This window comes from Salvelinus alpinus, chromosome 32 (genome assembly GCF_045679555.1).
Source record: "Salvelinus alpinus chromosome 32, SLU_Salpinus.1, whole genome shotgun sequence".
NCBI lineage: Eukaryota > Metazoa > Chordata > Actinopteri > Salmoniformes > Salmonidae > Salvelinus > Salvelinus alpinus.
In genome coordinates this window covers 12,418,975-12,445,665 of record NC_092117.1, presented here as the reverse complement: position 1 = coordinate 12,445,665, position 26,691 = coordinate 12,418,975, and the positions used below count along the sequence as shown (strand labels likewise).

The 26,691-nt window shown below is 43.9% G+C and overlaps 1 protein-coding gene across 3 annotated transcripts; it reads left to right on the top strand.

The window, feature by feature from the left end:
- Nucleotides 1–16,293: 16,293 nt before the first annotated feature.
- On the top strand, nucleotides 16,294–26,597 carry LOC139562101 (synuclein-like). Of its 3 annotated transcripts, none has more exons than XM_071379446.1 (6): nucleotides 16,369–16,644; nucleotides 21,917–21,958; nucleotides 22,111–22,238; nucleotides 23,111–23,164; nucleotides 25,947–25,985; nucleotides 26,549–26,597. In XM_071379446.1, the coding sequence occupies exons 1-5, from the start codon at nucleotides 16,524–16,526 to the stop codon at nucleotides 25,983–25,985; spliced, it is 384 nt and encodes a 127-aa protein (XP_071235547.1). In that variant the 5' UTR covers nucleotides 16,369–16,523; the 3' UTR covers nucleotides 26,549–26,597. The 3 variants fall into 3 exon arrangements, with proteins under 3 accessions (XP_071235549.1, XP_071235547.1, XP_071235548.1); XM_071379447.1 differs by having other exon boundaries at nucleotides 16,386–16,644; nucleotides 23,111–23,140; XM_071379448.1 differs by lacking the exon at nucleotides 23,111–23,164 and having other exon boundaries at nucleotides 16,294–16,644.
- Nucleotides 26,598–26,691: the final 94 nt, after the last annotated feature.

Below are 26,691 nucleotides of genomic sequence, written 5' to 3'. Positions count from 1 at the left end.
TATCCCCTCCTCTCTTCTCCAGACCATTTCCGGAGACCTTCTCCCTTACCTCACCTCGCTCATCAACTCATCCCTGACCGCTGGCTACGTCCCTTCCGTCTTCAAGAGAGCGAGAGTTGCACCCCTTCTGAAAAAACCTACACTCGATCCCTCCGATGTCAACAACTACAGACCAGTATCCCTTCTTTCTTTTCTCTCCAAAACTCTTGAACGTGCCGTCCTTGGCCAGCTCTCCTGCTATCTCTCTCAGAATGACCTTCTTGATCCAAATCAGTCAGGTTTCAAGACTAGTCATTCAACTGAGACTGCTCTTCTCTGTGTCACGGAGGCGCTCCGCACTGCTAAAGCTAACTCTCTCTCCTCTGCTCTCATCCTTCTAGACCTATCGGCTGCCTTTGATACTGTGAACCATCAGATCCTCCTCTCCACCCTCTCCGAGTTGGGCATCTCCGGCGCGGCCCACGCTTGGATTGCGTCCTACCTGACAGGTCGCTCCTACCAGGTGGCGTGGCGAGAATCTGTCTCCGCACCACGTGCTCTCACCACTGGTGTCCCCCAGGGCTCTGTTCTAGGCCCTCTCCTATTCTCGCTATACACCAAGTCACTTGGCTCTGTCATATCCTCACATGGCCTCTCCTATCATTGCTATGCAGACGACACACAATTAATCTTCTCCTTTCCCCCTTCTGATAACCAGGTGGCGAATCGCATCTCTGCATGTCTGGCAGACATATCAGTGTGGATGACGGATCACCACCTCAAGCTGAACCTCGGCAAGACGGAGCTGCTCTTCCTCCCGGGGAAGGACTGCCCGTTCCATGATCTCGCCATCACGGTTGACAACTCCATTGTGTCCTCCTCCCAGAGCGCTAAGAACCTTGGCGTGATCCTGGACAACACCCTGTCGTTCTCAACTCACATCAAGGCGGTGACCCGTTCCTGTAGGTTCATGCTCTACAACATTCGCAGAGTACGACCCTGCCTCACACAGGAAGCGGCGCAGGTCCTAATCCAGGCACTTGTCATCTCCCGTCTGGATTACTGCAACTCGCTGTTGGCTGGGCTCCCTGCCTGTGCCATTAAACCCCTACAACTCATCCAGAACGCCGCAGCCCGTCTGGTGTTCAACCTTCCCAAGTTCTCTCACGTCACCCCGCTCCTCCGCTCTCTCCACTGGCTTCCAGTTGAAGCTCGCATCCGCTACAAGACCATGGTGCTTGCCTACGGAGCTGTGAGGGGAACGGCACCTCCGTACCTTCAGGCTCTGATCAGGCCCTACACCCAAACAAGGGCACTGCGTTCATCCACCTCTGGCCTGCTCGCCTCCCTACCTCTGAGGAAGTACAGTTCCCGCTCAGCCCAGTCAAAACTGTTCGCTGCTCTGGCACCCCAATGGTGGAACAAACTCCCTCACGACGCCAGGTCAGCGGAGTCAATCACCACCTTCCGGAGACACCTGAAACCCCACCTCTTTAAGGAATACCTAGGATAGGATAAAGTAATCCTCCTAACCCCCCCCCTCCCCCTTAAATGAGTTAGATGCACTATTGTAAAGTGGTTGTTCCACTGGATATCATAAGGTGAATGCACCAATTTGTAAGTCGCTCTGGATAAGAGCGTCTGCTAAATGACTTAAATGTAAATGTAAATGTAAGTTTGCTAGAGAGCATTTGGATGATCCAGAAGAAGATTGGGAGAATGTCATATGGTCAGATGAAACCAAAATATAACTTTTTGGTAAAAACTCAACTCGTCGTGTTTGGAGGACAAAGAATGCTGAGTTGCATCCAAAGAACACCATACCTACTGTGAAGCATGGGGGTGGAAACATCATGCTTTGGGGCTGTTTTTCTGCAAAGGGACCAGGACGACTGATCCGTGTAAAGGAAAGAATGAATGGGGCCATGTATCGTGAGATTTTGAGTGAAAACCTCCTTCCATCAGCAAGGGCATTGAAGATGAAACGTGGCTGGGTCTTTCAGCATGACAATGATCCCAAACACACCGCCCGGGCAATGAAGGAGTGGCTTCGTAAGAAGCATTTCAAGGTCCTGGAGTGGCCTAGCCAGTCTCCAGATCTCAACCCCATAGAAAATCTTTGGAGGGAGTTGAAAGTCCGTGTTGCCCAGCAACAGACCCAAAACATCACTGCTCTAGAGGAGATCTGCATGGAGGAATGGGCCAAAATACCAGCAACAGTGTGTGAAAACCTTGTGAAGACTTACAGAAAACGTTTGACCTCTGTCATTGCCAACAAAGGGTATATAACAAAGTATTGAGAAACTTTTGTTATTGACCAAATACTTATTTTCCACCATAATTTGCAAATAAATTAATTAAAAATTCTACAATGTGATTTTCTGGATTTGTTTTTCTCATTTTGTCTGTCATAGTTGAAGTGTACCTATGATGAAAATTACAGGCCTCTCTCATCTTTTTAAGTGGGAGAACTTGCACAATTGGTGGCTAACTAAATACTTTTTTGCCCCACTGTATATGTATACGTATATATACACATACGGGACCCAACTGCTTTCAAAACTCAAGTGGAATGCATACAACAGAAGTTCCCCATACTGTGCAAATGATGTATTGGCTTTAGGAGGGAGGGTGTATAGCTAATTGATTTACCCAGCAGGCCCAATGTATGAGTTTCCTCTTAAATCACAGAAATTGATGTCGTTTGGAGAAAAAACTGTGACTGAAGTTTAAAGTTGACATGGGAATAGAGCCTTTCCGGCCCGATGATGAATGTCCTAAATGTCGAAAGGTCAAGGAGAGCACAGGGCCATAGTTGAAGGGACAGGGAGGGTGGGTGGTTGGAGGGTTCTGTGGAGTTAGACCAAGCTCAACATCAAAGTTGGCAAAGCTGGACTCCAACACTGTCAATTTAGTGCTATGTTTCTGTTTTTCCAAAAGAGAAGCAGTGAGATTTGATTTTCCTTGAGTAATACGATGACGAAGGAAATAGGCAGCTTTCTTTTTACTGTGGGACCCTGGTGGGGTCTGAGTACCTAAAGGAAAACATCAGTAACCTGGTACAGGCGATTCTTGAAATAACCCAAGGCTGTGACTCACCCAACAGTTTTCTAACAAAGCTGACGACAAGCTAAATGTCACGGGCCCATGTCCAACTTCCAAGATTTTTTGTAACAGGCATACTTTTGTTTCACACACACCCCACCCATACTGAAACTGAACATTCTGGGCCCCACGTTAATTGGATAAAAGCATCCTCTTGCTGTTTGGATGAGGAGGCCATGTGAGGTACTGGACCATTATTGTCAAAGTACAAGGAAAGCCCTCTGATAAATGTGAAAAATTAGGAAACAACAGTCAAATGATGCACATGAGCAGTTTTCAAATAGAACTGTAGTCTTAAGACGCAACAAAAAGGGTTGGGGGGAGGAAATCGAATCAGAGGAATTGGTGAAAACCGTAATATCTCTTTGAGGGTATATTAGACTTCTGTTTCACAGGGAGTGCTGAATAATAGTCCTTTGGCCAATAGCCATATCAATATTAAAGTGGCGACATGACCCTTTCCATGTTGCTGTGATGCACAGTGGGACGCCGTCAGCAGACTGTATTGGTGCCACGGCTGGCTGCTCTGAGGTAATATCTATTGCGTCTCGCGTCATAGATTTTTTTTATGGCCTCGTTACTCCTCCTGCCCGGTCCCCGCTGTATGACTATACACTAACTGGCAGGGTGCATGATGGGACGGACTGCAGCGATGCACTGATCTGCAAGGTGTGGTGGCAGCAGGCTGTGCATGGTGGGTCTGTCTGGAACTAACTGGCAGCAGTCCCGCTATTTGGCACTTTATTTATCACTGTCCTGAATGGAGGCATTTGGTGGAACTGAGAATAGGGGGAGGATTATATCTGCCGATATCGCGCATCCGCATCTGCGGTTAAAGATGGCAGAGCTAGAGCGGTGTTTGTCAGACCAGGAGACATCCCGAAAATCAGTCTTCTCACAAATACGTCTGTAGCGTCCGAAAGGTTGGCCTAGAAACTATGACCACTCTATTGAAGCTGAGACTCTCACAAACACTATGGTTTTCTCCGTTCTGTCGTCTGAAGACTCACCCAGTACCAGTGCCTAAAATAAGGCAGTGGGAGAAGACAAATAAAGGGGATAAATACATGTAAAATATATATATAGTTTCCTGATCTTTCTTATTTCGCCCAGATATAGGACAGACACTTCAGAACAAACTCCCTTTAGATTTCTTTGGGGACTGTTGTTCCATGTAGTGAATCTTTTATTCATTGCGTTTCTATTGGCTAATAGCAGTAAGCACCCCGGCATACACCGGGCTTAGACTCTAGAGCAGGGGTCGGGAACCTTTTTGACTAAGAGAGCCATGAAAGCAAAAAATTTGGAAATTTATTTCAGTGAGAGCCATATAATATATTTTAAAAGTGAATTCAACTAAATGTCAGTATAATAAGCCTCTGAATTTATTCTTAAATAATGTTGTTATAATATTCGCTTGCACCCTGCTCAGTAGCTCTTGGCACGCTTTCTTTCTGCTGTCTCCCGCAGGGTATTTTGATGCAAAGGTAGCATGGCGCGTGTCGAAGTGCCGCTTTACATTCGACCGTTTCATCGATGTAATTTTGTCATTGCAAATTAGACACACCGCAGAACCTGCTCTCTCCACAAAGGCGAATTCTTCGGTCCATTCATCCTGAAATGTACGATACTCGTCATCTTTTTTTCTTTTTGCCATCTTCTTCGTCGAAGGGTTAGCTTTGAGCTAATGACCGAGCAGACTGATTCAAAAGGAGGCGTTTACCTGTTTTACCTAGCAACGGCCAACGTAGGCCAGTATCATTTAATTAAAATAATGGACAATTGCTCCTGCAGCCCTGAACAGGACATGAGCAGTGAAAAATCGATGGATGGATTAAAACAAGGAGTTGTAGCGATGAGACAAGATAGTAATTACTAGCGATTGGATACCACGAAAATTGGGGAGAAAAGGGGATAAAATTTATTTAAAAAAAAAAAAAAAAAGTGAGAATATTTTGTTTTATCTGCGAGCCAGATGCAATCATCAAAAGAGCCACACCTGGCTCGGGAGCCATAGGTTCCCGACCCCTGCTCTAGAGGGTTAACGGACATTAGGACACTTGGGTTGTCCTCTCCCACTGCCTGAAGAGGAGCAGAGAGTGGAGAATGATGGAGAGACTTGAGTAACAGCTATGAAGTGGTTAGCCGATTACCACCACAATAATATTGCTCTATGGATTCTGGCACTTGGAGTTGGGGTTGAGAGACTATAGCTGACTCCATTAGTGTTGATATAACATTGGAGAATGGTGAGAGGGTCTGTTTAGGAGCCTGTGTAGTCATAAATCAAATCAAAGTTTATTTGTCACGTGCGCCGAATACAACAGGTGTAGTAGACCTTACAATGAAATGCTTACTTACAGGCTCTAACCAATAGTGCAAAAAAGGTATTAGGTGAACAATAGGTAAGTAAAGAAATAAAACAACAGTAAAAAGACAGGCTATATACAGACACCGGTTAGTCAGGCTGATTTGAGGTAGTATGTACATGTAGATATGGTTAAACTGACTATGCATATACGATGAACATAGAGTAGCAGTAGCGTAAAAAGAGGGGTTGGGGGTGGTGGGACACAATGCAGATAGCCCGGTTAGCCAATGTGTGGGAGCACTGGTTGGTCGGCCCAATTGAGGTAGTACGTACATGAATGTATAGTTAAAGTGACTATGCATATATGATAAACAGAGAGTAGCAGCAGCGTAAAAAGAGGGGTTGGTTGGCACACAATGCAAATAGTCCGGGTAGCCATTTGATTACCTGTTCAGGAGTCTTATGGCTTGGGGGTAAAAACTGTTGAAGCATTTTTGTCCTAGACTTGGCACTCCGGTACCGCTTGCCATGCGGTCTATGACTGGGGTCTTTGACAATTTTTAGGGCCTTCCTCTGACACCGCCTGGTGTAGAGGTCCTGGATGGCAGGCAGCTTAGCCCCAGTGATGTACTGGTCCGTACGCACTACCCTCTGTAGTGCCTTGCGGTCGGAGGCTGAGCAATTGCTGTACCAGGCAGTGATGCAACCAGTCAGGATGCTCTCGATGTTGCAGCTGTAGAACCTTTTGAGGATCTCAGGACCCATACCAAATCTTTTTAGTTTCCTGAGGGGGAATAGGCTTTTCGTGCCCTCTTCACGACTGTCTTGGTGTGTTTGGACCATTCTAGTTTGTTGTTGATGTGGACACCAAGGAACTTGAAGTTCTCAACCTGCTCCACTACAGCCCCGTCGATGGGAATGGGGGCGTGCTCAGTCCTCCTTTTCCTGTAGTCCACAATCATCTCCTTAGTCTTGGTTAAGTTGAGGGATAGGTTGTTATTCTGGCACCACCCGGCCAGGTCTCTGACCTCCTCCCTATAGGCTGTCTCGTTGTTGTTTGTGATCAGACCTACCACTGTTGTGTCATCTGCAAACTTAATGATGGTGTTGGAGTCGTGCCTGGCCATGCAGTCATGGGTGAACAGGGAGTACAGGAGGGGACTGAGCGCACACCCCTGGGGAGCTCCAGTGTAAAGGGGTATGATTAGTCCCAATGGCATCAGCATTGATATCCTGCTGACTCCAACTGTTAATGTCTACTGCAAGATCATCATTTAACTGGATTAACACCATATTTTAATCACTCTTTCATTGATAGCCTTTGTTTTGTTGGACTTAAGGGACTGTGCAGTCTCCATGTGCAATACACTTGGCTCATAACAGTGTGTAGGCCTATGTACTGTAGTAAACCCTAGGTGAGGACATCAGACAGTGGCATGCTTCAACCAACCACCATGTGTGTAATTTAGCACCCCCTTGCTAATATGTCCTCTCTCGACATTTAATGAGGGGGAGGCCACATGCATGGGTCCTATATTGATGACCCTCCATGTGCCTGTTTTGTTTTCATGACAACAGTGAACCAAAATACATCAACCCTAACCCGAACAGCAAACTTTTAGAGGACTTTTAAACTACATGATTGACCCCCCATTCTTCGTCTTGGCAGTAACAAATTTACACAGCAGATGTGTTAGAAGCAAACGTTTTGTTATGTATCTTGGACACGTCAACAATAGGTTTTCAGGCAGCACTCCAGCAGTCATTCACCTTCAGGTTTTTGGATAAAGCAGTGGTCGTCACACTGATGTACTGTATCACGGCTCTATCCTCTCTCTCCTTTCTAAAGGGCAACCATTTTAACTTCATCAAATCCAATTGTGTTCGTCACATGCTTCGTAAACAGCAGTTGTCGACTGACATTGAAATGCTTACTTTTGGACCCGTCCCAACAATGCAGAGAGAAATAATAGAAAAGTAAAACCTGTAATAATACATATGCAATGAGTAACGATAACTCAGTGTATGCAGACACTGTATAACTAGGAATAAAGTGACAGATAATAAACAGTAGCAGCAGCGTATGTGATGAGTCAAAAAAGTTAGTGCAAAAGGGGTCAATGCAGATAGCTAAATAGTTAACCAAATTGCTACCCAGACTAACTATTTAGAAGGCTTATGGCTTGGGGGTAGAAACTGTTCAGGGTGCTGTTGGTTTCAGACTTGGTGCAACGATATCGCTTGCCTTGCGGTAGCAGAGAGAACACTCTTGGGTGGCTGGTGTCTTTGACATTTTATAGGCCCTTCCTCTGACACCGCCTGGTATAGAGGTCCTGGATGGAGGGGAGCTCGGCCCCAGTGATGTACTGGGCCGTATGCACTTCCCTCTGTAGCGCCTTGCGGTCGGATGCCAAACAGTTGCCATACCAAGCGGTGATGCAGCCAGTCAAGATGCTCTCAATGGTACAGCTGTAGAACTTTGAGGATCTGAGGTCCCATGCCAAATCCTTTCACTCTTGAGGGGGAAGAGGCGTTATCGTACTCTCCTCACAACTGTGTTGCTGTGTGTGGACCATGATAGATCGATAGTGATATGAACACTGAGGAACTTGAAGTTCTGGACCAACTCCACTACAGCACTGTCGATGTGAATGGAGGCGTGCTTGGCCCTCCATTTCCTGTAGTCCACGATCAGCCCCTTTGTTTTGCTGACGTTGAGGGACAGGTTGTTGACCTGGCACCACACTGCCAGGTCCCTGACCTCCTCCCTATAGGCTGTCTCATCGTCGTTGTTAATCAGGCCTACAACCGTTGTGTCATCAGAAAACTTAATGATAGAGTTGGAGTTGTGTGTGGCCATGCAGTCGTGGGTGAACAGGAAGTACAGGAGGGGACTAAGCACACATCTCTGAGGGGCCCCCGTGTTGGTCAGCATGGCGATGTGCCTACCCTTACCACCTGGGAGCGGCCTGTCAAGAAGTACAGGATCCAGTTGCAGAGGGAGGTGTTCAGGGTCCTTAGCTTAGTGATGAGCTTGGAGGGAACTATGGTATTGAACTCTGAGCTGTAGTCATTGAACAACATTCTACGATAGGTGTTCCTCTTAGAGGTATGGGGATTGGAGTGGGTTCAGTGTGTCTGGGATGATGGTGTTGATGTGAGCCATGACCAGCCTTTCAAAGCATTTCATGGCTACAGATGTGAGTGCTACAGGGTGATAATCATTTAGTCAGATTACCTGGGTAATTCTTGGGCACAGGGACTATGATGGTCTGTATGAAACATATAGGTATTACAGACTGCATCAGGGACAGGTTGAAAATGTCAGTGAATACACTTGTCAGCTAGTCAGCGCATGCTCTGAATATGCATCCTGGTAATCCTTGTGAATGTTGACTTGTTTAAAGTTCTTACTCACATCGGTTATGGAGAACATGATCATACAGTCGTCCGGAACAGCTGGTGCTCTCAAGAATGGTTCGTAGCTTGCCTCGAAGCGAGCATAGAAGGCGTTTAGCTCATCTAGTGGGCTTGTGTCACTGGGCAGCTCGCGGCTGGCTTTTCCTTTATAATCCGTGATAGTTTGCAAGCCATGCCACATTCGATGAGCGTAGTAATGAGTGTAGTAAGATTCGATCTTAGTCTGTATTGCAGCTTTGCCTGTTTGATTGTTCGTCGGAGGGTGTAGCGTGATTTCTTATGAGTCCGGATTAGTGTCCTGCTCCTTGAAAGTTGCAGCTCTAGCCTTTAGGTCAATGCGGATGTTGCCTGTAATCCCCTAATTTCAAACCATGGCAGCTCACCAGGCCTAGTATTTGATGTTTTACATATTGTAGGCCTACCTCTGGAATATAATTAGTAGAGATTAGGACTGACCCCATTTAGTCGACTAGTCAATTGTTTATGGTTATATTACATAAGAACAACAGTGCACCACTAATAAAAATAACATTATTTTATAATAAATGCGCTTTCCCCCACGTTGTATAGCGGAAGCTGTCCACCTTTCTTAAACATCAGTGCGCTGTTGAATTGGCGCATTTTCCTAGACCATGTTGCTATGTGCATAACCAGCATATTGGTGTTGAGAACAATGCGGCGGAGGCAGCAGCGGAGTTAGGAGACGATAAAACAGAACTTGCCTTAATTGACTAAGAAGAGTGAGGAGATAAACAACAACTTAATTACATCTATAATCAATAACCTAACTGTTAAATGTGCCTGGCTTTATAAATCATCCATATAAACTCAGCAACAAAAGAAAACGTCCTCTCACTGTCAACTGCGTTTATTTTGTGTAAATATTTGTATGAACATAACAAGATTCAACAACTGAGACATAAACTGAACAAGTTCCACAGACATGTGACTAAAATAAATGGAATAATGTGTCCCTGAACAAAGGGGGGGGGGGTCAATCCGGGCTCTTTGCTGGCCATGGCAGAACACTGACATTCCTGTCTTGCAGGAAATCAAGACAGTCGTTTCTCTTTGCTTATTTGAGCTGTTCTTGACATAATATGGACTTGGTCATTAACCAAATAGGGCTATCTTCTGTATACCACCTCTACCTTGTCACAACACAACTGATTGGCTCTATTAATTGAAATGTATTCCAGGCAACTACCTCATGAATCTGGTTGAGAGAATGCCAAGAGTGTGCAAAGCTGTCATCAAGGCAAAGGGTGGGTAGTACTTGGAAGAATCTAAAATATATTTTGATTTGTTTAACACTTTTCTGGTTACTACATGATTCCATAGGTGTTCTTTCATAGTTTTGACAATGTACAACGTTGAAAATAGTAAAAAGAAAGAAAAACCCTTGAATGAGTACTGTAGGTGTCCAAACCTTTGACTGGTTCTGTAGGTTAGGCCCTATTGTTCAAGTGCATGCGATGCATACATGTGTCACATTAAGAGAGCAAGGGTTGAAGGAATAGGGAATGTTTTTCCTAAGCAAATTAGGGATTTCGGTAACAGAACTTTTCAGTCAGAAATGGCTGTAATTATGTTGCAGCTTCAATGCGATAAACACTGTTGAAGTTCTGTAGTGGTCACTGCAGCATGGAGGAGCGAGAGAGAACGGTGCTAGTCACAAAGTCACTCGCTGTAATTTTTTTTAACTCAGCTCAGCAATTCTGAATACAATCAAATCAATTGCGGTCGTACTCCCTCTAGTCATTTGTGTGTCTTAATTATTTAATTGAGCGGTGTGCTTAAAGGATCAGTCAAGCTCAGTGCATATAGTTGATTTGATTTAAACACATAGGATGTGTCTATATATGGTAAAATACACATTTAAATTGGGTCAAGAGAGAAGTCAAAACAAAAGCTGCCTGATCTTAGTAAAGCACATGTATCTACCGCCCTGACTGGACTGGGATTTTTTTAAACTTAATTTGTTTATTTCACCTTTATTTAACCAGGTAGGCCAGTTGAGAACAAGTTCTCATTTACAACTGCGACCTAGCCAAGATGAAGCAAAGCAGTGTGACAAAAACAACAACACAGAGTTATACATGGGATAAACAAACCTACAGTCAATAACACAATAGAAAAATCTATATACAGTGTGTGCAAATGTAGAAAGGCAATAAATAGGCCATAGTGGCAAAAGAATTACAATTTAACATTAACACTGGAGTGATAGATGTGCAGATGATGATGTGCAAGTAGAGAATACTGGAGTGCAAAAGAGCAAAAAGATAACAATGTGGGGATGAGGTAGTTGGGTGGGCTATACACAGATGGGCTGTGTACAGGTGCAGTAATTGGTAAGCTGCTCTGACAGCTGATGCTTATAGTTAGTGAGGGAGATACAAGACTCCAGCTTCAGTGACTTTTGCAATTCGTTCCAGTCATTGGCAGAAGAGAACTGGAAGGAAAGGCGGCCAAAGAGGTTTACAGTCTAACCAGACACCTAGATATTTGTAGTTGTCCACATGTTCTAAGTCAGAACCGTCCAGAGTAGTGACACTAGTCGGGCGGGAGGGTGCCGGCAGCGATCGGTTGAAGAGCATACATTTAGTTTTACTAGCATTTAAGAACAGTTGGAGGCCACGGAAGGAGTGTTGTATGGCATTGAAGCTCGTTTGGAGATTTGTTAACACAGTATCTAAAGAAGGGTCAGATGTTTACAGAATGGTGTCGTCTGCGTAGAGATGGATATAGGTATGTAACAGTTTGGGTCTAGAGTGTCTCCCACTTTGAAGAGGGGGGTGATCGCGACCGGTTTCCAATCTTTAGGGATCTCATACGATACGAAAGAGAGGTTGAACAGGCTAGTAATAGGGGTTGCAACAATTGCGGCGGATAATTTTAGAAAGAGAGAGTCCAGATTGTCTAGCCCAGCTGATTTGTAGGGGTCCAGATTTTGCAGCTCTTTCAGAGCATCAGCTATCTGGATTTGGGTGAATGAGAAGCGGGGGCGCATGGGCAAGTTGCTGTGGGGGGTGCAGAGCTGTTGGCCGGGGTAGGGGTGCTGTGGTTCTCAACACAGAGGTGTTGTACTGTATCTGAAATGCTCCACTGAAAACAAAATACATAAAAGGCTTAGACCACATGGTGGGGAGAATAGGAGCTTTTTAAGATTTAGCAGACTTTGTCTGCAGGTCATCTGACACATCCTTTATGCCAAAGCTGAATCCTAATGAAGGACTTCAGCTCCTTTCAGCCTGCGGTGAATGTGGAGATTGTGGACATCCATCACTCTCCTTCTCCTGTCCTGGTCTATAGGCCTTGCCTCCTGCTGCCACTCCCAACATGGTCATGTGCCTTGGCACATGATGACAGGGAAGGGAGGGTGTAAAGAGGGAGATATTTCACAGAGAGTCTCGTGATCTGTATTGACCACTGCTCTTCTGACCATCGTATCACTCCACTCCTGCAGATAGCAGGCGATCTGCTATCACAGCTACCCATAGGAGCCGATCCACTATGCATTCTCTCCTTGTTATATGAGAAGTGAGCTCCTCTAAAAATAGCCCTGCGCTGGCCCTTAGCCAATCCGAGGAGAGATGGAGGCTGCAGGGAGGAGGGAGAAAGGTGGCTGGGGGAGGCTGGTCGGGTATTGGGGCTGCAGGCAGGCTGCCATGTTGTCTGCCTGCTAGAGGTTATTCTCTGAGTCACGCTGTTTTCTGCCCAGGATTCAGGACACAAGGGAAGGGAGGCAGCTGCAAATCCGGGACTGTGCAAGGTGTCTGGCCAACAAACCCGATCACAGGGGTGAAACGTCAGCTTTTTTCAGCCTGTTCAGGGTTTAAATGGACGACTCCAGGGGAACCGAACGGACAACAAACTGATTTACAGCAGAGATAATGGTGCAAAAATGATCCAATTATCACTCTCCATTTGCAGCTCTTAATTCATTTTCCAATTGGCCACTTACCCTGAATATAAATATAATCTGGGAAGATATTTTCTCACTTTCTAAGTGCTTTATCTTGTTACATATTAAGGGATAATTATTTTCAATTGTATAATTTTGACCTTTTAATAATATGAGGTCGCAAATGGCGCTAGGTGATGATCTCCTCCACACCTTATGTACCACCACTGTGTATCAAAGGCCAAAGCAGTAGTAGGCTATATTGTAAAACCCATTATCACAGTGTAGGCAATCCTCCGTTTCTCATTAATAGATGAGGTCATTGGTTGTCTGAATGGGTCCATAGAACCATTTCATTACTCCTGAGGATGGTTCCTCTTTACACTGTCATCCACACCACTGGGACTAAAACTCTGGGTCTCCGATTCCCTCTCATCCCAATAAGCCCTAACACAGCAGACGTTAAGTCCCCAATCTCCCATACACCTGACCTCAACATCTTTTAGCGCTCTCTTAGCCCCTCCTTTCCATGTGATTCTCATTCAATGTCTGTTTCGTTCATACATTCACGTCACATGCATCGTACAGAGAATCGGACATTAATCAGCTTCATTAGTAATACCATGCTACCTCAGGATATATCCCCATCCTACTTTCCTTACTGATACAGAGGGGAGGGACACAGTGTCTGGATCTCTATTTCCTTACTGATACAGAGGGGAGGGACACGGTGTCTGGATCTCTATTTCCTTACTGATACAGAGGGGAGGGACACGGTATCTGGATCTCTATTTCCTTACTGATACAGAGGGGAGGGACACGGTGTCTGGATCTCTATTTCCTTACTGATACAGAGGGGAGTGACACGGTGTCTGGATCTCTATTTCCTTACTGATACAGAGGGGAGGGACACGGTGTCTGGATCTCTATTTCCTTACTGATACAGAGGGGAGTGACATGGTGTCTGGATCTCTATTTCCTTACTGATACAGAGGGGAGTGACATGGTGTCTGGATCTCTATTTCCTTACTGATACAGAGGGGAGTGACACGGTGTCTGGATCTCTATTTCTTGCTGGATAATGTTGAGTGGAGACGAGTGCAGCCGACATCAATAACAAGTTGTGTTTCTCTGATAGAACATCAAGTCATGATGACCATAAACCCTGTTTGAATGTTTCCCTCAACGGCACTACAGCACTCTCCTTATAGAAAGTCCTGAGCTGTATTAAACTGAAGCATACGTACATATACAATGATACTACTGTATATTTATATAGCTGTATCTCTAAAAATACTTTATCTGCACCATGAGTATGGATAGCTTTTACAGGTCAGGCAATCTAAAAGGGCTCTCTGCCATTCACTTTGATGTAGAGTGGGGGGATGCTGTGTGTATTGAATGGATGTGCTTTAGCAGCCATGTGTAACTAGCTTCACAAGCACTAATTATAGCTCTGGGCTTCATGATCCATTCCCCCTCCCAGTCCTCTTGCTGCTAATGAGATCCAATACGGGTGAGCGACCACACACATCTCATTAGTTGCCTGTATGGTTTTCTGTATTATTATTATTATTATTACTATGAGAGATCACAGTGGCATCTCAATTTCCAGGGAGAAACCTGCTGATCAATGTACGAGTAAGTGTCGAGTGTGGTGTATAAACAGATGTAGGATCTTAATTTGACATATATTGTCACAGCAAGAATAATCCTGCAGCAACAGTATTTGAATATTTGGTCCATAATGTTGCTTGATCAGTGGTTAGGCTATTAGCTGGCCAAAAATAGGCTACATGAAAAGTGCAATACTGTTAATATAACCATGTGTTAGTGTGGGTTTTCAGTGAATTTATGTCAATCACGAAGCTCATCTACAGGAAAATTCTCAGCAACAAAAGAGTGATCAAATTAAGATCCTACATACAGTGGGGAGAACAAGTATTTGATACACTGCCGATTTTGCAGGTTTTCCTACTTACAAAGCATGTAGAGGTCTGTAATTTTTATCATAGGTACACTTCAACTATGAGAGACGGAATCTAAAACAAAAATCCAGAAAATCACATTGTATGATTTTTAAGTAGTCTTGGGGTTGTACTCATACTTCTTCTTCCTCCAAACACGGCGAGTGGAGTTAGACCAAAAAGCTCTATTTTTGTCTCATCAGACCACATGACCTTCTCCCATTCCTCCTCTGGATCATCCAGATGGTCATTGGCAAACTTCAGACAGGCCTGGACATGCACTGGCTTAAGCAGGGGGACCTTGCGTCCGCTGCAGGATTTTAATCCATGACGGCGTAGTGTGTTACTAATGGTTTTCTTTGAGACTGTGGTCCCAGCTCTCTTCAGGTCATTGACCAGGTCCTGCCGTGTAGTTCTGGGCTGATCCCTCACCTTCCTCATGATCATTGATGCCCCACGAGGTGAAATCTTGCATGGAGCCCCAGACCGAGGGTGATTGACCGTCATCTTGAACTTCTTCCATTTTCTAATAATTGCGCCAACAGTTGTTTCCTTCTCACCAAGCTGCTTGCCTATTGTCCTGTAGCCCATCCCAGCCTTGTGCAGGTCTACAATTTTATCCCTGATGTCCTTACACAGCTCTCTGGTCTTGGCCATTGTGGAGAGGTTGGAATCTGTTTGATTGTGTGTGGACAGGTGTCTTTTATACAGGTAACGAGTTCAAACAGGTGCAGTTAATACAGGTAATGAGTGGAGAACAGGAGGGCTTCTTAAAGAAAAACTAACAGGTCTGTGAGAGCCGGAATTCTTACTGGTTGGTAGGTGATCAAATACTTATGTCATGCAATAAAATGCAAATTAATTATTTAAAAATCATACAATGTGATTTTCTGGATTTTTGTTTTAGATTCCGTCTCTCACAGTTGAAGTGTACCTATGATAAAAAATTACAGACCTCTACATGCTTTGTAAGTAGGAAAACCTGCAAAATCGGCAGTGTATCAAATACTTGTTCTCCCCACTGTATGTACCGGCTATGCATTATGAGTAGTGGGATGTACAGTATGTACAATACAGATGTAGGATCTTAATTTGATCACCCTGTTGCAGGAAAACATTCCTACAATGCAGAACATTTTTTACTTTTAGTTTACTAGAGGTTTATTAAGGCTTCTTAAGTTTGGAATTTCCACTTTGAAATGTCAGACTTGATTTTCCCTTACAAAAAAAATTATCAACCCCTACAAAAAGTACCATTAATTATAATCCACATAATAACTACAGTTTTGGTGTTGAATAAAATGGAAAAGGTGTCATTCCAGGGTTGACACACAGATAAATCCATTCTTGAATAATCCACTAATCCTATTTGTATTTGCCTCTGTGTGCACGATAGCAGAAGAAATGGGGTAGGGAGCATAACTGAGAAATACAGCAGCGTCTTGTGGAATCCATCTCTGCATTTCTGCTCCTCACCCACTTGCTCTCTCTTTTTCTACCTCTTCTCTCCCATCTCTTTCCATCCCTCTCTCCCAGCCTCTCCATCTCTCTCCCCTCCCTCTCTCCCTCTCATTCGCTCAGCTACTCTCCTTGTTGAGGGTGTTCCAATCTGCCTCAACAGTACAGATCAGTCCAGCCCCGCTCTCTCATAAGAGCAGCGCATGCACGTACGCTCGCACACTCACACACCCAACACGCAGAGATACAGACTCACAGGCACGCTCACACACACACAGACGCACACGCAGACAGGCACACCGAGCAGCTTAATCGACCAGCTCCAAGACGCAGCCAGAGCCAGCTAAAAGACACAGCCCCGTAGCAGCAGACCAGCATGGATGCACTGAAGAAAGGATTCTCAATGGCCAAGGAGGGCGTCGTGGCAGCAGCGGAGAAGACCAAGGCAGGGGTGGAGGAGGCAGCTGCCAAAACTAAGGAGGGAGTCATGTATGTGGGTGAGTACAGGAGTGATGGTAAAGGGTGTGGAGGATAGACAGAGGTGGTTAGCTGAAAATAGTACATCACAGTTTTTATGTGGGATAATCTGGTTTACATTTTGATCCTATGACGCTTGCCTGCTGTGCTTGTTTTTTGATGGGTGAGTGCACTAGTCTGTCTGCGAGGTTTGAATAAAATGGGATCGACATCCAGGCAGTGCATGTGCTAAATCTTACTAGTGTTGGAAACATAGATACTGTAGAGAGCGGGAGGGAATTTTGAACAAGAAAAAGAGAAAGATGACAAAGGACCGAAGGAGAGGGGCAAGAGAATGGAGAAAAGCAGAAAAAGGAGGAAGAAAGGTAGAGGAAGATATATATTTATTTGCACATGCCTCAGGCACAAGATGTTCTAATTAAAGAGGAAAAGTCTGGTTGAGCAGTGCTGAGGTACTCTATGCATTATGTAGTGGATAATGGCCAACAAAATATTGTCAATAATATTGATGGTCATATAAATGATATGCAATCTCCTATCTCTCTACATGTGACACACACACATTTTAGAGCAGGGGAGGTGATTGTACTATAATATTGCTCAGTGTTATCAAGCTGAACAGATATGTGTGTTTTCACATATTTAGATGGGTGTGTATGTGCTTGTTAGCTTGTATGTGTGATAGTACAATATGGTGGTACCGGGGTGAGAGGGAGGGGTCTGTGAATCTGCTATGCCACCCACCCGCCTGCCTGTCTGCCTGCTGCAGCAGTGAGATTTATCATGGGCGTCTCGGAGCGTGACTAATGCAGCTCGCCCCATGGTCAGAACCCCCCGTCAGCCCAACCCCACCCAACCCAGCACAGGCCAGTTCAGCAGCCCTGAGCACCACTAACACATACAGAACACTGAGACATCGAGAGAACACTGGCACATTAGAACACTGAATCATACACAGATTCATACAGAACGCTGAAACATGACCCTGTCTCTCACCGCTTTAATGCCATGTGACCCTGTTACAGCGATGACAACCTGGAGAAGAGGAAAGGGAAGAGAGGGAAACGATAAACAAATGAATGGAACATTTGGGAGTCATCTGATTCCTAGTTTCATTTCCGGTAAAAGGAGGGGAGAAGCGAAAGGAAGAGAGAGAAAATGAAAAAGAGATCATGAGAATGAGGTAACGAGAGAATGAATGAATGGGTGGCGCACTCTCAGATTCCAATAATTACAGTTAGTGGGATTCTCATTCATTGGCTGTCAATAAGCAAAGACAGAGGAGGTGGCTGTATCCATCCTTATCCATTAATCAAAAATCATCCCCACCACAGGGGATCCACCCTGTTCTGCTGAAGGACCTGGTGGAGCCATTTGGCCACAGAGGGCAGGGCCCATCACATTTCACTGGTTTATTGATCTTCACAGCGCTGTAAAGAGATCATCTGACCTCTAACATTACTGCTCAGTCATATCTTATCAGCTTCATTTTTGTCTCCTTTTTTTGTCTCCTTTTTTGAATCTTTGTCGTTCTCTCCCCTTCGTCTGAAAGCCAATCCCCCCATCCCTGTCAAAGTGTGAATCCCTGTATACCCATCCAAATACATCACTGGACTTACTGTGGCTGGGACAGTCAGATCTGCCTTTCTATGATCAAACAACTGTCAGTCTTGAGACAGTGGCTCTCCTTCACTGCCTGTATCTCTTCTCAGTGAGCGATCCTGACAGACAGATAGCACTGATAAGTAGACTGTGGGGTGGTGGTGGGATGAAGGAGGTGGGGGTGGCAGAGATTGGAGTGACGGCTAAAAGAGTGGCAGCATTCTACTCCGGAAAGGCAAGCAGATATACATAGACAGCCATACACCCATAGAGAGAGCCCAGTGCCCTACCAGGGGAGCTAGCTGCGGGGCTAAGAAAAGAGGGAGTGCCCTGAGACAGTGCTGTCGGAGCAGTGGAGCGTGCTGAGCGTACTGACACACAGCAAAGGCCCACCAGGCCTCCATCAAGCACTTTACTGTCTGAGTCATCTACGGTATGAGAGAGAATGGATTAGGATTTTTTTTAAAGAGGAGAACCGTCTCAAATCCCCCCCTGTCCCTGATCTGCTGCCTCTCTATCTACACTGAGTGCTAATCCTTAGAGTGTGTGTGTGCCTGATGCTCCTGGGTGTGTGGCAGACTCACGAGGCCCAGTGCTACAGGATGGTGAGTGTGAGGAGGGGCGGGAGAAAGAGGGAGGTAAAATCACAGATGAGAGGTCAGAGTTACCTTCGTATGTATGTAATCATCCCATTATGTCTGGATTGTGCCGCTCTCCATTCAGCACCACATTCACTTAGCCATTTTGTTCTCTCTCCCTCTGGTCTCACTTCCTTTTCTGTCTCTGACAGAAGTGTCATTTTATCATAGCAGGATGTCAGGAAATCTAGACTACGACAGTGTAAATTAATCAGAGAGAGATGCAATGGAACCAATCTCAAATGAACAACCTAAACACATAATTGTTGTGCAGTGTGGCTTTCATGTGATGCTAAATATCTCTCTTGTGACAGACTCAACAATTAGCTTGCCAGCGTGCATGTGAAATCTGGTTCTGGGTGCAGAGATTACTACATACAAAATCAAAGATGCTATCACGTTCTTATGAGACAATGAGGTGCTGTATTTCAGTTGTTATCTTTGCTCGTAATCACTCTAACATTGTGTTTTGTGGGTGTGTAGTCATGTATTATACTATCAGTATCTACCATCTCAGCTGCAGAGGAAGTATTTGTAACCACAGATTGTTCGATTCCTCACAAAACTGACCATGTTACAACGTCGATAGTTGCTTGGCGATATTACCTCCTCTGTATTGATTACAGCATTGACAATACAATAGCCTGGCTCCTGTGTCTTTCTGTGTTTGTCTGTGTTCTACATAGGACAGGAGGACTTTAGCCCATGGCAATTTCTACGTCGCCAGTACTAAATTAGCCCATTGTCGTGAAGGGAATACAATAACAATGACACGCTTGACAAGAGAAATGTGTTTATGTGTGGGGACTGGGAGGGACTTTCAAACACGTCTCCCGGCTCAAAGGGTCAGAAGGGAGAACAGAGTAAGGCTTGTTGTGTTGGTGATTTGAGTGGGAGGGAGGGAGGGAGGGAGGGAGGGAGGGAGGGAGAAATCCACTCCAATGCTCCATGCCAGTTGTTTTGAGGACGTTGAGTGGGTTTGGCTGGCCAGCAGGACTCGACCCATACAGTTCTGTGGCTGGTGGAATGACTGACCTTTTCTTTCCTCAAGGAGTCTTTGTGAGGCAGAGATGGGCTGAGCTCCAAAGGGCCCAGAGAGAATGGGAGAGAACAGACAGTACTGGACCAGCTGAGCAGAACCCATTGGTCTTTAAACAGACACCAAGGATCTGGCCCTATAAAATAACCATGAGAGAGGGAGACTGTTTCTGTGCCCAAATCATTAAGTATTGAAGTGTTAGGGAAGCCTGTAGATGTTGATCGGGCTTGTACACTTCTCTACATATTTATTTGGACAGTAAAGGTAAAACTTTTAATTTAGCTCTATACTCATTTTGGATTTGAGATCAAATGTTTCATGAGTCGGCAGTACAGAATGTCACCTTTTATTTGAGGGTATTTTCATACATATTTGTTATTTAGAAATGAAAGCATTTTTATGAATATAGTCCGAGAAAGGCAGTTAACCCACTGTTCCCCGGGCGCCGAAGATGTGAATGTCGATTATGGCAGTCCCCCGCACCTCTCTGATTCAGAGGGGTTGGGTTAAATGTGGAAGACACATTTCAGTTGAAGGCATTCATCTGTACAACTGACTAGGTATCCCCCACTCCCCTTCCCCTCCATTTGAAGGTGTTTTAAGTATTTGTACAAATGAACGTATATGTGGATTAATTCCTAGCACGCAATGATTACATCAAGCTTGTGACTCTACAAACTTGTTGGATTCCTTTACAGTTTGTGTATATGAATAATGTTTTGTTAATATGATGAGTAAGAAAATTACAGAGGCATAAATATCATACGCCAGAAAATGCTAACCTCCCCTGTTATTGGTAATGGTGAGAGGTTAGCATGTCTTGGAGGTATGATATAAAATGCTAACCTCCCCTGTTATTGGTAATGGTGAGAGGTTAGCATGTCTTGGAGGGATGATATAAAATGCTAACCTCCCCTATTATTGGTAATGGTGAGAGGTTAGCATGTCTTGGAGGTATGATATAAAATGCTAACCTCCCCTGTTATTGGTAATGGTGAGAGGTTAGCATGTCTTGGAGGTATGATATAAAATGCTAACCTCCCCTGTTATTGGTAATGGTGAGAGGTTAGCATGTCTTGGAGGTATGATATAAAATGCTAACCTCCCCTGTTATTGGTAATGGTGAGAGGTTAGCATGTCTTGGAGGTATGATATAAAATGCTAACCTTCCCTGTTATTGGTAATGGTGAGAAGTTAGCTTGTCTTGGAGGTATGATATAAAATGCTAATCTCCCCTGTTATTGGTAATGGTGAGAGGTTAGCATGTCTTGGAGGTATGATATAAAATGCTAACCTCCCCTGTTATTGGTAATGGTGAGAGGTTAGCATGTCTTGGAGGTATGATATAAAATGCTAACCTCCCCTGTTATTGGTAATGGTGAGAGGTTAGCTTGTCTTGGAGGTATGATCTTTGTGCCTCTGTGACTTTCCTTCATGATTATCCATAATCATGGTAGCATTCATGGAGAAGTGATCAGAAACATATTCTATTCTTATTTACAATAAAAGTGACTACAAAATGACACAATACATTACGTACCATTAATTTCTATTTTGGTCACAAAATAATCTGAAACACAAACAAAACAAACTGCAAATGCATCCAACAAGTTTGCAGAGTCACAAGCTTGACGTAGTCATTGGGTGCTAGGAATATGGGACCAAATACTAAACTTTGTGTATTGTATGAACATAACCTAAAATAAAAGGTGACATTCTGTACTCTTGCCTCATATGAAACATTTGATCTCAAATCCAAAATGCTGGAGTATAGAGCCAAATTAAACGTTTTAGCTTCACTGTCCAAATAAATCGGGAGTGGAGTGTATAGTATATTGTACAACACTTGGTGTCCTTACTGAGCTATTCCATGTTACCAAATTATTTTGGTTGCATTGATAGTGGAAGGGGTGAGTTACCCCCATCCAATGTTAAACGCTTTGAGTTTGAGAAACGCTATTTAAACATAAATCATCTACCTCCTTTTGAGAAGGTTGTTTCTCTCTTCTACAGGGAACAAGACAAAGGACGGGATGGTAGCAGGTGTGAACACAGGTAAGCGCAACACTACCCACAGAAAATACACTGCATTACATTTCTAACTATACAGGGATCAGACTCACACAGGTTTTTTCACGTACCAAATTCTGAAGAGAAACATTGGTCCAAGGGACAGAGTATGACAACTCCCTGTCCCCTTTTCCCAGTGGCCCAGAGAACGACTGACCAGGCCAATATTGTCGGGGACGCAACGGTCGCCGGGGCCAATGAGCTATCTCAGCAAACAGTGGAGGGGTTGGAGAATGTGGCGGTGAACTCCGGATTGGTGAACCAGGTGCGTCACATCCTGCCTTTTCATATTGTGAAGATGACAAACTCCTCTCCTCTACAGGGAACTGTGGGCTGGTCGGTTGGAGGTGGTTGAATTAAAGCCATATACAGTTATAACTAGGGTTGCAAAGCTATCGGTAATTAACAGGTCATGTATGGTAACTTTGGTAATTTATACTTGAATAACGTATACAGAATGCATTAGTTTATAGTATTCCTTTTTATGTTCTATACATATGAGTCCATATTGTCCATGAGTTTCAAGTGGATAGACCATAGGGTTCAAGAGAAAATAGCCTAATGAATGAAAGAAGCATATAATCAACAATGGCACTCTTCTAACTATTGTCTTTTTTCACAACTCTCACCAGTTTGACCCCACAGCCTGGTTTCATAGACTAGACATAACAAAGTAAATATAAATCCGGGGACATCCAAATTAGTATGATATGTTACGTTTGGTAGGGTTTTATAAGACAGATGGTTACTTACAAAATGCTCTGAAGTACCCAAAAAGGCCACTAGATGTCATCTGATAAAATGTCATATTCCTTGAACGTTCCCAAAATTCTGGTAGTTTACTGGTAAACTTCAAAAGTTTCCAGTATTATACCCTCCCCTTTGCAACCCTAGTTATAACAGAGTTGAGATCAGCCTTGGGATTCCAGGAGAGGAGTGTTCAACACTTCTATCAGCAATCTTATCCTGGTCAAAAACACTGATTGTTCGAAGTTGACTTGTGTGCAAATTTCTTGTCAGTTATAAGGAATGCTGAGTTAAAGGATCAAAGCCTACTTGGACATTTCTGGTCTGTGAGTGTTGTTGGTAACTTGTATTGTTTCTTCTCTTTCCACCCATAACTGGGGTGTCTGGCAGGAACAGGGACAGGAAGAAGCTGTAACTGAGGTGGCTGGTTCTGGTTTGGAAGGGGTGTGTGGTGGAGAGTTTAGTAGCACAAACAAATGAATGAATGCTCTGCATGATGCTTGCTGCCTTTATTGCCTTATGATTGAAGCACCATGACTTCATATGCAGTAATTAGCAGTCAAGGTAGATGCTGGCTGGTAGGCTACAGTGGTGTTTGGGTGCTGGTTGGCTTGAAGGAGGACAGATGGATGTGCGACTGCTCAGCTCCAAATGAGTAAATATTTCCTCAAGCTGTGAGTGTATGTTCACACTGGGTAGAATTCCAACCCACGTGAAACGTGGGGATATGGAACGTAATTTCCTTTTCATGCACTTTTCTCTCTATGCGTTTTCTGACCTTGAATTTAAGCATGAGAATAGCATGCTATTCAAACGCTGTTAGTTTGGGGTGGAGATGGAATAAATGCAGTGTGTCTACAGCTACACCCTATTCTGACCTTGACTGAATTTTTACGCGCAAGGAAACCATGAATAAGGTCTAGCGAACCTGCCGGGTCCATGCGGAAAAAGTATCTCCTTTTTTTCCGATAGAAATAACACCATTCTACATGCACTATAATTTACAACTTGATAAGAGCTATTGATAAGAGGTGAATGAGTAATGCGTTTGGATAAGGGAATTATACATACAAATGACACTTGTCATATGGCAGAACACTGAAGGATATCAACTTTCCCACAGTAAAGTTTAAGAAACGCTCTGCCATTATGCAGAATTTGTATGGCCTTCTACCTTGCAGAGATGGGCACTCTCAAATGTCATTTATTTTTTATTTTTTATTACTATGTCTTAATTATCATGTTAAATATTAACCACTATCAGTATCGACCATCTGCAGGCCTAATAACCACATATTCAACTGCCAATTTACTGTTAGTTCCCTTCAGTTGGTATAGCCTACATTATCAGTCCATTTAATTACATTGTTTCGTTTACCTTCATTTGTACACTTCTTCCTACATTACCATGGGTTGAAGAACTAAATGTGGACATTTTCAGAATGAATCAAACTACTGTTTTCTTTCTTTCGTGCTTAAAGGCTCTTCAAACCTGTATGATTCAAAAATAATTTCCTAAACCTAAATAATCTACAAAATGAGTATTGTTTTATCTACCAATTGGTGCTGAAACTAAGACGAATATGCATATATTTAGATGGCTTTCTAGCAATGATCTCTAATATCCGGAACCCTTTCTCTCTATATATTCTAGTGAGTGTCGAAAAAATTCTAACTTAAAAAGGTACATCATATCATGGCTTAAGATAAATGTACTGAAAACTCTACTGAATGAAAACTCAATGAGAAGATCTGTTGGCCAGCAAGTGGGTTTTTAGCGATTGAATGAAATGTATTCAGAGCGCGCAAGGTTTGCCACACCTGCAGAGTCTGAATATCAAACACAAGAGAAGTGTGTAGGAAAAGAGTACATTTCCTACATCTGAATCAGCCCCATTGAGAAAAAATTTGCAAAAACACAAGCCCCAAATCATAAAATGAATTCTGCTATGAAAAAAATGCTATGAATATAAATGAATTTAAAAGGTAGAGTATAGATCCCTTTCAAATATGAAATTGATGAAGGTTCATTTAAAAGCTGCCCTCCAGTATGTTGTGGTCATTTGTAGTGCAGTAAAGATGGCGGTGTCCCCGCTACATTAACATGCTTCTCCTGCCTCTGACCCAGCAGGTTGGGCTCTATGGCTGCAGGACAGATGGAGTGTACTCTGGGACAACATCTTTGTTTGTTAGCAGCATATTGATAGCATTACTTAATTCCACTCAATTGAAATATGTTCTTTGTTCTTGTTTGTGGGTGTCGGTGAACATGCAGGCATGCGTGAGTGTACGTGTGCCGGTGTGCGTGTGTGCACATGTGTGTGTCCTTTCTTCTCTCAGGCTCTTTGTAATATAAAGCAAGATCCATCTGTAATTAAATCCACAGCCCTAACAATCTCTCCATCGCTCCTCACCGCAGCAGGCAATCAACCCCCTTCCTTTTTCAATCTCCTATCGCTCCATCTCTCTCCCGGCTCTATTATATGTTCATTTTCAAAGGCACTAAAAAGCCTTTTGTAGGAGAGTACAGTAGAGGCAGGATCAAAGTAAACAACCGTAGACATACTATGATATGGCACAAATCATCCTCATCACATTTTCAGTCACTGTTATAGAATGTGGTAAGGACATGATTGCGGCAACTTCTTGCTAGAATGATTACCCACCAATTCTAATCATAAGAATAATTATATTGGTGATTGAGCTCATAATTATTCCCACAGCAATAACATCATATTAACATTTCTATAACCAAATCAGGGAATATTGCTACTTCCATGAATAATCACAATCAAACTCCAGACTATTCACCAAACTAATATCCTAATTCCATGCCGGGAGTCAGAATGATAATTTCTACCCTAATACAGAGATGATTGCGATGGTAATTGTTGGGCATGAATCAACTGAGGAAACTATCAAAGATCTTTTCTCCTGAGTGCCTGAGCCCCTGATATCTCAATGCATTGTCTGCCACTGAAGCCATAACTACCGTACTAAAGAGGTGCCTGTGCATGTCGATTAACCAGAACCGTGGTTTGAAAACACTAACATCTCTCTTTCTCTCCAGCTTAACCCTCCTCCAAATCCATTACTCACATGCTCAGCTGGAGATTACATCAGAGGAAGTTGTCATCGCCATCCTCCTCTGTAGCAGCATGGGCGGCTGCAGAAGTAGTAGTAGTAGAGATGATGCTAATCCGCTTTCTTTGTTTGTGCCACACAGGGTGACTTCTCACAGGGAGCTGAGCAGGCCGGACAGTAGGTGAGTGTGTGTTTGTACTTGTATAGAGGGGTGGGTTCTGTGTGTGTGCGTTGACATATTTATGTGCAAATGTTTACGTATAGTCAGGGGGCAAGGTGGTATATCCTCTTGAAATAGCGATATGTTAATTTGATGTGCTTGAGGGAGTCCTAAAATTGCTGTGACATTTGATGCTGTGTCCAAATAACAGCAGGCGATCTACTGATATGTAAAGGTAAAGCGTTTAACTTTAAGGGCCATGGCAAAAAGCCTCAGCGCACAGAGTCATAATGGACATACAGTGACAGGTATGGGGCTAGATGTGAGCTAGGGGATTTTTTACACCTGGGTATCAGTCAACCATATCCTAATGCAGGAACTACATGTTCTCATAAATTGAAAGCACACCTTTTAATACATGGGGACCGAAAATTAGGGTGGCACCAAAGCTGCCAGATAATCCACTACTCTGCCAAAACGCACATGTTGGCTAGTCCATTTTGATGAATACATCTGCAGCAGAAATCTGTTACTTCTGCTTCTCTCACTCACAATATTTAAAATGTTCTCTCTCTCTCTCTCAGGAGTGTTGGTCCTGACCTCAGTGATCAGCAGCGGCCTCCCTCGTCTTCTGTTTTAGAAGAGCTGCTGCTTGTCCTGCGTCTCCCATCGTCACCTCATAGGGTCCTGGGGAACCTTACTGCCCCCAGCGTCTCCTCTCTGATGC